Raw genomic sequence first — 13,873 nt, 5'->3', positions numbered from 1 at the left:
GAATCCGTACGCCGGGGAAAAATGACACCTGCATTCTTTTAATTGTTTTGCGCATGCTAGTGCATTTCTATGGGCGGCTTGATTTGCGGATCTCCTGCGCGGGGCACCTGCAAATCAAATCCGCCGTGGACATTAGGCCTAACAGCTGAGAACCCAACCTGCTTGATTGCAGAAGCAGGGGCTTTAATCCGGTGCTGCACATCTGCTACCGGGATTAAAGCCTTGGACCAAGTGCCGTATATTTACCGTGCTTGGTCCTTTAAAACCTGCCTGCAGTTTCGCATCAAAATCTGCAATTAGACCTGCGGATTTGGTGTGGAATTCCACAGCTGCGAATTTAGCTGCATCCTGCGGCGTAATTCTGTTCCATGTGAAAATGGGGCAGAAAAATCCATTGAAATCATGTCAAAATCCACAAAATTGGACAAATCTGCTGCGCTTCTGCATCAAAAGCTGTATCAAAATCCACCCTTATGCTGCAGTTTGGACGCGGTCTTGATGCGGATTTTGGTGTGGATTTCCCGTTGCAGCCGTCTTCTTCTCATTATACGGCCATTTTCACACATGGAAAAAAAGCTGCGGAATTTCTACTGGCGGGATCGCAGTGGAATGTTTGCAGCAATTACAGTACGGGCCAAGCGGAGGAGATTTCTAAAATCTTTCACATGCTGCAGAAAATTTCTGGTGCGGAAACCCTAGAAATACAAGGGTTAAAATCCACAGGAGATCCGCTTCAAAAACCGCAACCAAATCCGAACCATTTGGCCACTGCAGTTTTCCAGCATAATTGCTGCAGGTCTTCATTTGCGGAATATGCTGTTAGTAAAGGTACCCCAAGGGAACGGGACACGGCCAGGAAGTGTTGTCACGGGGAGCCTGCAAGAGAGAGCTTTACTCCCCTGGCTAGTAAATTAGTGGACCATCCACATGAGGCTCACCTTCTGGACGATTGAATTCCCGGAAAGTGGGCAGAGAGATGACGGTGTTGGATATGGAGTGGACAGGATCGGTGATGCAGGTGAAGTCGTTTGGCCGGCAGGACTTAATGCAGCGCCTGTTGTCTGTTCTTTCATATCTAGAATGTGGAGGAAGGAAATGTCAAGCATGGCGCATGATAACCGACACGTGGCGTGCCGAGAAACAAGAAGAGGTCACTTCTAGAAGACATTATATGTTACAGTACTCCCACAACATTGTCAACGCCTCATTAAACACTGTAAGCCATAGTCAGTGCCCCCATAACATTGTAAGCCTTAGTCAGTGCCCCCATAACACTGTAAGCCATAGTCAGTGCCCCCATAACATTGTAAGCCATAGTCAGTGCCCCCATAACATTGTAAGCCATAGTCAGTGCCCCCATAACATTGTAAGCCATAGTCAGTGCCTCCATAACATTGTAAGCCATAGTCAGTGCCTCCATAACATTGTAAGCCATAGTCAGTGCCTCCATAACATTGTAAGCCATAATCAGTGCCCCCATAACATTGTAAGCCATAGTCAGTGCCCCCATAACATTGTAAGCCATAGTCAGTGCCTCCATAACATTGTATGCCATAGTCAGTGCCTCCATAACACTGTAAGCCATAGTCAGTGCCTCCATAACATTGTAAGCCATAATCAGTGCCCCCATAACATTGTAAGCCATAGTCAGTGCCCCATAACATTGTATGCCATAGTCAGTGCCTCCATAACACTGTAAGCCATAGTCAGCGCCTCCATAACACTGTAAGCCACAGTCAGTGCCCCATAACATTGTAAGCCATAGTCAGTACCCCCATAACATTGTAAGCCTTAGTCAGTGCCTCCATAACATTGTAAGCCATAGTCAGTGCCCCATAACATTGTAAGCCATAGTCAGTGCCCCATAACATTGTAAGCCATAGTCAGTGCCCCCATAACACTGTAAGCCATAGTCAGTGCCCCATAACATTGTAAGCCATAGTCAGTGCCCCCATAACATTGTAAGCCATAGTCAGTGCTCCCATAACATTGTAAGCCTTAGTCAGTGCCTCCATAACATTGTAAGCCATAGTCAGTGCCCCATAACATTGTAAGCCATAGTCAGTGCCCCCATAACATTGTAAGCCATAGTCAGTGCCTCCATAACATTGTAAGCCATAGTCAGTGCCCCCATAACATTGTAAGCCATGGGCAGTGCCCCCATAACATTATAAGCCATAGTCAGTGCCCCCATAACATTGTAAGCCATAGTCAGTGCCCCCGTAACATTGTAAGCCATAGTCAGTGCCTCCATAACATTGTAAGCCATAGTCAGTGCCCCCATAACATTGTAAGCCATAGTCAGTGCTCCCATAACATTGTAAGCCATAGTCAGTGCCTCCATAACACTGTAAGCCAAAGTCAGTGCCCCCATAACATTGTAAGCCATAGTCAGTGCCCCCATAACACTGTAAGCCATAGTCAGTGCCCCCATAACATTGTAAGCCATAGTCAGTGCCCCCATAACACTGTAAGCCATAGTCAGTGCCCCCATAACATTGTATGCCATAGTCAGTGCCCCCATAACATTGTAAGCCATAGTCAGTGCCTCCATAACATTGTAAGCCATAGTCAGTGCCCCCATAACATTGTAAGCCATAGTCAGTGCCCCATAACATTGTATGCCATAGTCAGTGCCCCATAACATTGTATGCCATAATCAGTGCCTCCATAACATTGTAAGCCATAGTAAGTGCCCCATAACATTGTATGCCATAGTCAGTGCCCCATAACATTGTATGCCATAATCAGTGCCTCCATAACACTGTAAGCCATAGTAAGTGCCCCATAACATTGTATGCCATAGTCAGTGCCCCATAACATTGTATGCCATAATCAGTGCCTCCATAACATTGTAAGCCATAGTCAGTGCCTCCATAACATTGTAAGCAACAGTCAGTGCCTCCATAACATTGTAAGCCATAGTCAGTGCCCCATAACATTGTAAGCCATAGTCAGTGCCTCCATAACATTGTAAGCCATAGTCAGTACCTCCATAACATTGTAAGCCATAGTCAGTGCCCCATAACATTGTAAGCCACAGTCAGTGCCCCATAACATTGTAAGCCATAGTCAGTGCCCCATAACATTGTAAGCCATAGTCAGTACCCCCATAACATTGTAAGCCATAGTCAGTGCCTCCATAACATTGTAAGCCATAGTCAGTGCCCCCATAACATTGTATGCCATAGTCAGTGCCTCCATAACATTGTAAGCCATAGTCAGTACCTCCATAACATTGTAAGCCATAGTCAGTGCCTCCATAACATTGTAAGCCATAGTCAGTGCCCCCATAACATTGTAAGCCATAGTCAGTGCCCCCATAACATTGTAAGCCATGGGCAGTGCCCCCATAACATTGTAAGCCATAGTCAGTGCCCCCATAACATTGTAAGCCATGGGCAGTGCCCCCATAACATTGTAAGCCATAGTCAGTGCCTCCATAACATTGTAAGCCATAGTCAGTGCCCCATAACATTGTAAGCCATAGTCAGTGCCTCCATAACATTGTAAGCCATAGTCAGTGCCTCCATAACATTGTAAGCCATAGTTAGTGCCTCCATAACATTGTAAGCCATAGTTAGTGCCTCCATAACATTGTAAGCCATAGTCAGTGCCTCCATAACATTGTAAGCCATAGTCAGTGCCCCCATAACTAGTAAGCCATAGTCAGTGCCCCCATAACACTGTAAGCCATAGTCAGTGCCTCCATAACATTGTAAGCCATAGTCAGTGCCCCCATAACATTTTAAGCCATAGTCAGCGCACCCACAACATTGTATGCCATAATCAGTGCCTCCATAACACTGTAAGCCATAGTCAGTGCCCCCATAACATTGTAAGCCATAGTCAGTGCCCCCATAACACTGTAAGCCATAGTCAGTGCCTCCATAACATTGTAAGCCATAGTCAGCGCACCCACAACACTGTAAGCCATAGTCAGCGCACCCACAACATTGTAAGCCATAGTCAGTGCCCCCATAATATTGTAAGCCATAGTCAGTGCCTCCATAACATTGTAAGCCATAGTCAGTGCTCCATAACATTGTAAGCCATAGTCAGTGCCTCCATAACATTGTAAGCCATAGTCAGTGCCCCCATAACATTGTAAGCCATAGTCAGTACCTCCATAACATTGTAAAACATAGTCAGTACCTCCATAACATTGTAAGCCATAGTCAGTGCCCCCATAACACTGTAAGCCATAGTCAGTGCCCCCATAACATTGTAAGCCATAGTCAGTACCTCCATAACATTGTAAAACATAGTCAGTACCTCCATAACATTGTAAGCCATAGTCAGTGCCTCCATAACATTGTAAGCCATAGTCAGTACCTCCATAACATTGTAAGCCATAGTCAGTGCCTCCATAACATTGTAAGCCATGGTCAGTGCCCCCATAACATTGTAAGCCATAGTCAGTGCCTCCATAACATTGTAAGCCATAGTCAGTGCCCCCATAACATTGTAAGCCATAGTCAGTGCCCCCATAACATTGTAAGCCATGGGCAGTGCCCCCATAACATTGTAAGCCATAGTCAGTGCCCCCATAACATTGTAAGCCATAGTTAGTGCCTCCATAACATTGTAAGCCATAGTCAGTGCCTCCATAACATTGTAAGCCATAGTCAGTGCCCCCATAATATTGTAAGCCATAGTCGGTACCCCCATAACATTGTAAGCCATAGTCAGTGCCCCCGTAATATTGTAAGCCATAGTCAGTGCCCCCATAACTAGTAAGCCATAGTCAGTGCCCCCATAATATTGTAAGCCATAGTCAGTGCCTCCATAACATTGTAAGCAACAGTCAGTGCCCCCATAACATTGTAAGCCATAGTCAGTGCCCCCATACTATTGTCAACCACTGCAGTAACATTGTCTGGGGTCAGTCCCCTTATACAAGTATCAGCCATAGTCAGTGCCCCCATAACACTGTAAGCCATAGTCAGTGCCCCCATAACACTGTAAACCATAGTCAGTGCCCCCATAGCATTGTAAGCCATAGTCAGTGCCCCCATAACACTGTAAGCCATAGTCAGTGCCCCCATAACACTGTAAGCCATAGTCAGTGCCCCCATAGCATTGTAAGCCATAGTCAGTGCCCCCATAACACTGTAAGCCATAGTCAGTGCCCCCATAACATTGTAAGCCATAGTCAGTGCCCCCATAACACTGTAAGCCATAGTCAGTGCCCCCGTAACATTGTAAGCCATAGTCAGTGCCCCCATAACATTGTATGCCATAGTCAGTGCCCCCATAGCATTGTAAGCCATAGTCAGTGCCCCCGTAACATTGTAAGCCATAGTCAGTGCCCCCATAACATTGTAAGCCATAGTCAGTGCCCCCATAACATTGTAAGCCATAGTCAGTGCCCCCATACTATTGTCAACCACTGCAGTAACATTGTCTGGGGTCAGTCCCCTTATACAAGTATCAGCCATAGTCAGTGCCCCCATAACATTTTGTTAACCTCACTCACAGCCTCTATAACGCTGCCAGGCATTGCCTGTGACTCCATAATATTGTCAGCCACTGTTAGTACTCCCATAGCATTGCTGGTTATAGTCAGTGCTGCCATAACATTGTCAGGGATAGTCATTAGCCTCCTTATATTGCCAGCTAGTAAGTGCTTCTATAACATTTCCATTAACAGCCATTGTCTCCATCACACGGTTAGCCACACTCAGTGGCCCATAACATTTCCAGCCAAGTCAGTGCCTGGCATTGTCTGTGCCTCCATAGCATTGTTAGCCACTGCCAGTGCTCCTAAAACATTGCCAGCTGCGGTGAATGCCACCATAACCTTGTCACACATTAGTGCCCCATAACATTGTCAGCCCCAGTTACTACCCTCAGTGCCCCCATGGCATTTCCATAGTCACTGTCCACATGACATGGTTAGCTACACTCAGTGTCTGGCGCAGTCAGTAACGCATATCATAACCCTAACCCATAAACGTCTGTATCCAAAAATGTATTACGTAGTACATATAGAAAGTTGGTAAAGTCAGCATAAATGGGGAAGAGCACGTTTATCATTCTGCTGTCTCTATCATGGGCGCCAATACTTTTGAAGCAAGGATGCCCAGTTCTTCTTAGTATGTTGAGTCCTCATCATAGGTAACCCGTCTACCATGACTTCACTTATCTAGGCAATCGGGTATCTCCTAGCGTGTGCGGCAGCTCAGCGGGTGAGTATGGCTGCATGCGGCCAGCAGCACTCCCTGGTTCATACGCTGAACGTAGACCAAAAGTGTAACATTAACATAGAGTAGTCCTATACGCTGCCTGAGGGTAGATATCATAGGAGCAGCTTGTGTGACACTTAGTTTGGGCCTTTCGGATGCGAAGATACAAATTATGTTTTTTTTAAATTCTTTTGCAGGAAATTGGGATTATTTCAATTTAAATTTCTTTCTTATTTTTAAAACTTTTATTTGACTTAACCCTTTCCAATCCACTGTCTGACGTCTGAAGACAATCTGATTGAAGGCTGTACAGCTTCAATGTCGGGAGACGTCCGGCAGGGTATTCTTACTGTATATTACTAGCCGCTCTGTTGTCAGGGCATGTCCCATACCGCAGTACTAGCTCTAGCCAGCAGATGGCGCCATTGTATAATGGCAGAAAGAAAGCCCCCTAGGAAACCCTGAATCCAAAATTGGATTGCAAAGGGTTAATTTTTTTTTAAAGTCATCTTAGTGGACTTTAACTTCTGATCATTTGATCGCTTCTGCAATGTACTGCAATTCTTCAGTACTGCAGTATATTGTACTTATCATGTTCACATATTAAGCACTTTCACAGACCACACTAGTTAAATACATGGCAGACCTGGGAGCCTTCACTAGGCCCAGCACTACAATGGAAACCATTGACACCTTGCGCTCACATCACAGGGGCAAATTGTGTGTCTGCAGGGGAAGGGGGAGGGGGCTGCAGCTGACAGCTTACATACATGATGCATAAAGTAGTCAGGATTGAACAACATGCAAGCTGTCTAAAAGCCACAATTGGAGCAAACTCAGATCCCAGCTATTTGCTGTAGTTGTCAGGTGTTTGAAACAGCCGGCACTCACCTGGTATACAGAGGACTCAGACGTGGAAGTGGTTAAAGGAATTTCACCTTTTTTTTTATCTTGGGCTTCCTTTCTAGAAGCTCTACCTATTTTCCATGCAAATGATAATCCAGAATCTTCGGGTACCATAGATGCCGGATTAAAGGAATTTTACTGTAACATTTTTTACATAGAAGGACAACTAACAGATAAAGGATGTGGCCGATTTTCAAGAGTTGGGCTCCTTTTGCTTCCACCAGTCAATTAGGCTTTATTCAGATGTGTTTGGGCATCCCAGGGTAGACCCCAACCACTCATACATTTATGACATATCCTATCACTATGCCAAGAGTATAAATGGTGGAAAACCCTCTTTAACAGCGCAGGAAATGTTTCTCATCAGTATTCTAGTTTCCGCTTTGCATAAACCCTACTTGTTAGAAGGGTCTCTTGGCTATAAGATGATCACAAAGTGGCTGGGGCACCCAGCAATCAGTTGTAATCTGTAGGGAAACCTGGCAGTAAGTGTTCAGTTTCCCTGTAGCTCCCCCGCAGGGAAAATGGAGTATTACACAATGTGCATTTAAACCATTTATTGTCTGTGTAATGTAGGACAGCTCCTCTAGAGCTTGATACCCTGGGCAGAGATAAGGATCCTGACAGAAAACCTCCCTAAAAGGGTTATGTCAATGAGGTTTCTACAGTAGAAAACCCCAGAAGGGATCCCCACCTCTCCCGGCTTGTCTATTTCAGCAGATACTTGTATTCCCAATAGAAAAAAAATTACAAAACATCTGGAAATGTTCCTCTGGGTTATGGATGAATAAATTGACAACTGGGTGTTATCATTCACCTCAGAAATAGGATGTGACGCAACACACTGACACATCATCAGTATATAGGGAGATGTCCTAGTGCCAAACAGAAATGGTAACGCCCAATTGTTAATTTACTCATACATTTCCAGGAGAAATATCAGGAATCGCACAACGCAGAGTTCTAAAAAAAAGCTGCTGTGGAACCCGGCTGGCCTCAGCTATATGTGACCTGTGCAGTCGCACAGGGTGCCGACAGAAGCTTGTAGATGGGGCACCAGGCAGATGTAGGCTGGGGGCAATCCCCCCCCCCCCCCCCCTTAAGTCTGCCTGTTCAGGTGCTCTTCCTATGTGCGGCATGTGAATCATCCTCTGCTTGGCTCTGCCTTCTCCCCTATGATGTGCCGAGGTGCCTATGGAACAAAATTGCTTAGTTCAGCTACTGTATTTATAGTATAAGTTCTGGGTCTTTATTTATATTATGAACTTGTTTCTGGTACTAAACTTCATTCTGGTATTGCAATTACCTTATGATCTTGGTAATGGGGCTGTATTTACATACTGAGGTTGGTTCTTCTGCTGAATTTATGTTAGCTTGTTTCTGGTGCTGTATTTATGAACTGAGCTTGGTTCTGTTACTGTATTTATCTTATGAACTTGGTTCTGGTGCTGTATTTATGTTTATGAGCTTGGTTCTAATGTGGTATTTATATACTGAGGTGCATTCGTGCTGTATTTATATTATGAGCTTGGTTCCAGTACTGCATTTTTGTTATGAGCCTAATTCTGGTATTGTATGCTTGTACTGAGCTTGGTTCTGCTGTTGCATCTATGTATTGAGGTTGGTGCTGGGACTGTATTTATATTCTTAGCCTGATTCTGGTGCTGTATTTATGTTCTGAGCTTGGTTCTGGTGCTGTATTTGTTTACTAAACTTGGTTCTGGTATGGTATTTATCTTCTGAGCTTGGTTCTGGTACTGTATTTATCTTATGAGCTTGGTTCTGGTACTGTATTTGTGTACTAAGTTTGGTTCTAGTACTGTATTTACCTTATGAGCTTGGTTCTAGGGCTGTATTTATCTTTATGAGCTTGGTCCCGGGGTTGTAGTTATGTTATGAGCTTAATTCTGGTATTGTATGTTTGTACTGCGCTTGGTTCTGGCATTTTTATCTATGTACTGGGGTTTAGTTCTGGGGCTGTATTTATATATTTAGCCTGATTCTACTGCTGTATTTATGTTATGTGCTTGGTTCTGGTATAGTCTTTATTCACTGAGCTGTTCTGGTGTGGATGTGCTCTTGCTCTTTCTCTGCCAGCAGAATACAGGCAGACTGCCTATCAGTGCAGTATATAGTTTTTTATTATGATGGGGGGCAGCAGACAGTGTGCCACATAACCCATGGATGCCACTGCTGCAGAATGGCTACTTCAGGTAGAATACAAGTATTTTCGACAGACATGTCAGGATTGAGGACTCCTTTAAAGCAAATCAAATGCATACAAATCAAGGCATTATGACTTTTTGTAGTCCCAAACCACACCAACAACAACCGCATGCGACAAAGTCAACTTTATTGAATCTAAGGAAAAGCAAAATAAAAAAAGAAATTAAAATAAGAACCAGTAATGAGGATGAGCCCCGGGGCGCACACGGCTTCAAAGCTCTGCGGTGACAAAGACATAGAGTTTGGCTATAAACGTGTTCAAGGTCCCATGTCGAATGAGATCCATCTGGATAGTTAGGAGGAAGTCCTGGGGCTCTGTGATTGGCTGCTGGACGGCCACAAGGCCGCTGTGGGAGTTCACATTTTTGGTGACGAAATAACCCTTCTCGTTCCCGCTGGTGATGGACAGCTGAATGTTATCGCCAGGGAGAGCATGGGAGGGGCCCATGCGGAAAATGTCGGTGGGGACTGGGATGTTGGTGGGGAAGGATAGTTGGTGATAGGTAATTCTCAGGGGCTGGCTCTGGCACTCAGTGTCAAAACAAGGCAAGCGCTCGCAGCGGCTGCAAGAAAAGTGAGAAACAAGAAAAGAGAAGAATTAGTGCGCGTGAAGCGAGCGTGTCAGCAGAGCAGGAGAGACTACAGGTCAAGGGTCTGTAACAGGGAAGTGCAAGCCGTTGGAATACTTTTTACACTAAAGTTCCGCTACTTAATGTTACTTTGCCCCCCAAAATCCTGCCTGAAAATATGTTGGTTGATATGTCTTGTACTAATACTCTAGTCACATCCAGAGCTGTTCAGAATTCCGATAACTTCTACTTGAAGTTTATATAGACAATGAGCCAGCAGAGGGCAGCAGTGAGATCACATAGCTCATGAGCTAACTGGAAGGCAGCAGAACACTGGAGAAGCTTTTGATGTGAATGGAGTAGACAAATTAAAGTGTAATGGTCATTTAAATAAAAAAAAAGGGTCCAGAATAGGTGATTCTAAGCATTTTTTTCTATAGGTTTTATCAACATATTCTCTACATTTTCCCATCAGAATCCCACTTTTGCTTTGCATTGGGAATCTGTATTAAATCCACTGTGCAGCAGAACAGGCAGTAGAGGGCGCTATAGTTCTTTACAGTATAGCTGCAGACACAGCTGTTCCCATAAGGGACGTTATTCAGAAAGCCTGCTTTACACATAATTCCTGCTGTGCCCACATCTATCTACCGTGTTTCCCCGAAAATAAGACAGTGTCTTATATTAATTTTTCTTCAAAAAGGTTTAACTTTTTTACATGTATAGCTGCCTGGACACTATTTAAATTGACTTTTTTAATTAACTGTTAGCAGGGCTTAATTTTGGAGTAGGGCTTATATTTCAAGCATCCTCAAAAAGCATGAAAAATCATTTTGCATCCTCAAAAATTTTGGAAAATCGTGCTATGTCTTATTTTCAGGGAAACAGGGTATCGATCCCCAGCACTGTTCTTCCCCTGGCAGCACGCTGTGTATGGAGAAGCTATTCTATGCTAATGGCTTCTCCCTATCATAGCGCATCCGCTCCCTGTAGGTGCTCTCCTTTCATCGGATGTACAGTACTGCATGTCACCACCCGACGCATGAACACCCTAACACTGCATCGGGAGCGCTGTAAAGAAGAGAAGCCATTCTATGCTGCAGATGGCCTCTCCATACACAGCGCATTGTCCAGAAACAAACAATACTGGGAAAGGATGTGGGGCGCAGCAGGAATTGTGTGTAAAACGCAATAAAATGTATAAAACAAACTTTATGAATAAAGTGTTCTATGGGAACGGTTGTGTCTGCAGCTTCTCTATAGAGAACAGGTGCAGACACAGCTGGAGCGCCCTCTACTGCCTGTTCTGCTATGCAATGAGGTGAATACAGATTTCTCTAGCAATATATTCTCTTGGCTGTATAACAGAAGGGGATTTGAAGGGAAAACGGACAGACTAGGCTAATAAAAGAGCTGTAAGGCTCAGAATGTCCCCCACCAATCAAACATTGATGAGTTTTCCTGAAGGCCCATAACCATACCATGTGTCTATGGGGGCCTCCTTTACCCGACAGGTGATGTTTGGGGGAAGAAGAATCAGGCACGTTCAATTTCAACATCCGATCCTTTTGTACTGCCCAGAGATAAGTTGCCACTAAAGCTATCTGGCAGCAGCCTACCTCCGTCTGCCTATGGTAAACACATGGATACTTGCCCAAAGCCAGTGTCCATGTGTCCACTTTAAGGATAGGCGATCAATTTAAAATCCTAAAAAATTCCTTTAAGGCCTAAGTAGTCTGAAACAGATTGGTTGCTATGGAGACTCAGATACAAAACTGTAGTTGTAAATCGGTGTATCCATAGCAACCATTCTGTTCACAAGTGGTTTGGCACCATGCTGGCAGTAGGGTATTAAAAGCTTGGCACCAGTCATGTCATGACTTTCTCCATGTCAACCTGCATTATTAGGACTAGGGAGGAGGAAAATGGAACCAGTGGCCGAATTAAACCGCCATATGATGGAACCGAGCGGACCTCACTGACTATAATAGGATCCATTTGGTTTCTGGCCCAGCTGAAATAGCGCAGCATGCTGCGGGGGGGGGGGGGGTGTTTGTCCTGTTTCTTTTTTGCAGAACTCAGCGAAGGAGGTTCCGAACGAAACCAACACTGATGTGAAGGAGGCCTTAATGAGACTTTCTATCTCCAGACTGGAGTTGAGTGTTAAAAAATATTCCAAAAAGTTTGCTTGGCCTAGAGACCTGGAAGTAAAGCGTCTATGAGATATATATGCAAATGCAGCCTCATGAACACAGAAACTACACACCACACAAAACCTTAGAGACAGACCAGCAGTCATTAGACAGTTATCTACAGTCCTATAGTCACCTGTACACACTTACAGTCATTTACAGGACATGGATATTAGTTTTAGGTTGATTTATCCTGAAATCCCCGACAATCAGACATTCTGAGGTCACATTTGCCCCTCCTTGTAGTCAGCCGGACTTCAGACAAATGCCTGTGACATACTGCATGCTACTGCACATGCACAGCCTCCTGCCTCTCCTGTGCCTCAGGGGTGTAGCTAGAGGGGGTGGGGTTAGGTGGGGCATGTGCCCCGGGTAAAGTCAGAACTGAGGAAGAGAGGGAACGCCAGCCTAGCCATTTAATCAATAGCATTATAGTTTTGGAAGAACAGAACTCGCTGTAGTTCAAACGACTGTTGCTCTGGTCCGATTAGTGCTACAGTATCAACATGACTTTGGTAGCATTTAAAAGCCAGGATTCTGTCTGCAGCTCTTAAAGTATCAGAACTACAACTATTGGAATTGGGGTCAGGAATATGGAGTTTATAGCGGTCATGCCTGGGTGCAGAGCGGGGGGCAGCAGAGGAATCTGTGGTCTCCTTTGCTTTCTATCATATATGGGGGTCTTTTCTCCCTGCAGCCGCAGTCATTGCTGTGTGTGGTACCTAAATGGCTTTCTTTTTTATTTTTCCTCTTCTTAAGGGTGCATTCAGACGACCGTATATCGGCCGGGTATTCACGCCAACCTATATACGGCGTCTCTCTCTGCACAAGGAGGAGGCAGGAAGAGGCAGGAGCAGTGCTCTGAGCTCCCGCCCTCTCTCTGCCTCCTCTCCACCCCCTCTCCGCCCCTCTGCACTATTTGCAATAAGGGGAGGTGGGACAGGGGCGGAGCTAATTAAACCCCAACTTAGCCCCGCCCCCTCTCATTGCAAGTTCAGAGGGGCGGAGAGGGGACAGGAGCTCAGAGCACTGCTCACGGCTCTTCCAGCCTCCTCCCCCTGCAGAGAGGGACACCGTATATCGGCCGGCGTGAATACCCAGCCGATATACGGTTGTCTGAATAAGCCCTAATTCTGTAAAAAAAAAAAATTTAATGCCAAAATAGGGGTTAGAGCGAATAGCTGGGACTATTGGCTTTGAAAGATGTTCAGGCTGCTGTATTAAATACAATCTACCCATTGTTGTATCTGCTGGAGGTTTCATCTAGGGGAGATCAGTGAGGAGCTGAATATATATTGTGTAGGAAGAAGGTGACAAATTAGGTTTTTCACTCTAGTTATTTCTGAGGTATTTTGTAAACTCTGTTCTTGTGACTGCGTCAATCCGATGTGAATATTCGGACCTGCAGATCTGCGTACATCCGGCAGATACAAGGCGCTTTACTTACGTCTCAATCGCTTTGCGGTAATTCTTGGGACATTCAAAGAGAAGACACTTGAATCCTCCTTGGATATTGAAGCAAGTCTCGGAGCCGCTACAGTTATGTGTTCCCGTCACACACTCATCCACGTCTGTGAAGGACAACGCATGTTATATGTATGAGGCTCACACGCCAGGACAGCGTTATATGCAGGGACAGATGTGTTCTTCCTCATGGAGCTCTCCGTCATTGTAGCACAGCCAGGCTGGCAGTCAATAGACATGAGACATAAGACGCAGAGCCAATGTTCAGTACTCCAAGCAAAGAGGAGTGCTGAGTGCTTGACTAAGGAAGAATCTATCTGGACCTCTT

The 13,873-nt window shown here is 45.0% G+C and overlaps 1 protein-coding gene across 2 annotated transcripts in view; it reads right to left on the bottom strand.

Moving 5' to 3' along the window:
- FBLN1 (fibulin 1) overlaps nucleotides 1–13,873 on the bottom strand; it is an 80,974-nt gene that overhangs the window by 13,650 nt on the left and 53,451 nt on the right. Inside the window, exons 14-15 of one of the 2 annotated variants that reach the window (XM_066590210.1) lie at nucleotides 13,529–13,652; nucleotides 939–1,075 (exon numbers count right to left, since the gene is read on the bottom strand). In XM_066590210.1, the coding sequence (XP_066446307.1) occupies nucleotides 939–1,075; nucleotides 13,529–13,652 (261 nt within the window). Of the gene's footprint in view, nucleotides 1–938; nucleotides 1,076–9,430; nucleotides 9,884–13,528; nucleotides 13,653–13,873 lie in introns of those variants that run through there. The other variant, XM_066590211.1, reaches the window with a different exon arrangement.

Source organism: Eleutherodactylus coqui, chromosome 2, assembly GCF_035609145.1.
Source record: "Eleutherodactylus coqui strain aEleCoq1 chromosome 2, aEleCoq1.hap1, whole genome shotgun sequence".
Taxonomy (NCBI): Eukaryota; Metazoa; Chordata; class Amphibia; order Anura; family Eleutherodactylidae; genus Eleutherodactylus; species Eleutherodactylus coqui.
The sequence above is the reverse complement of the archived record's forward strand: the minus strand, read 5'-3'. Positions and strand labels throughout refer to the sequence as shown.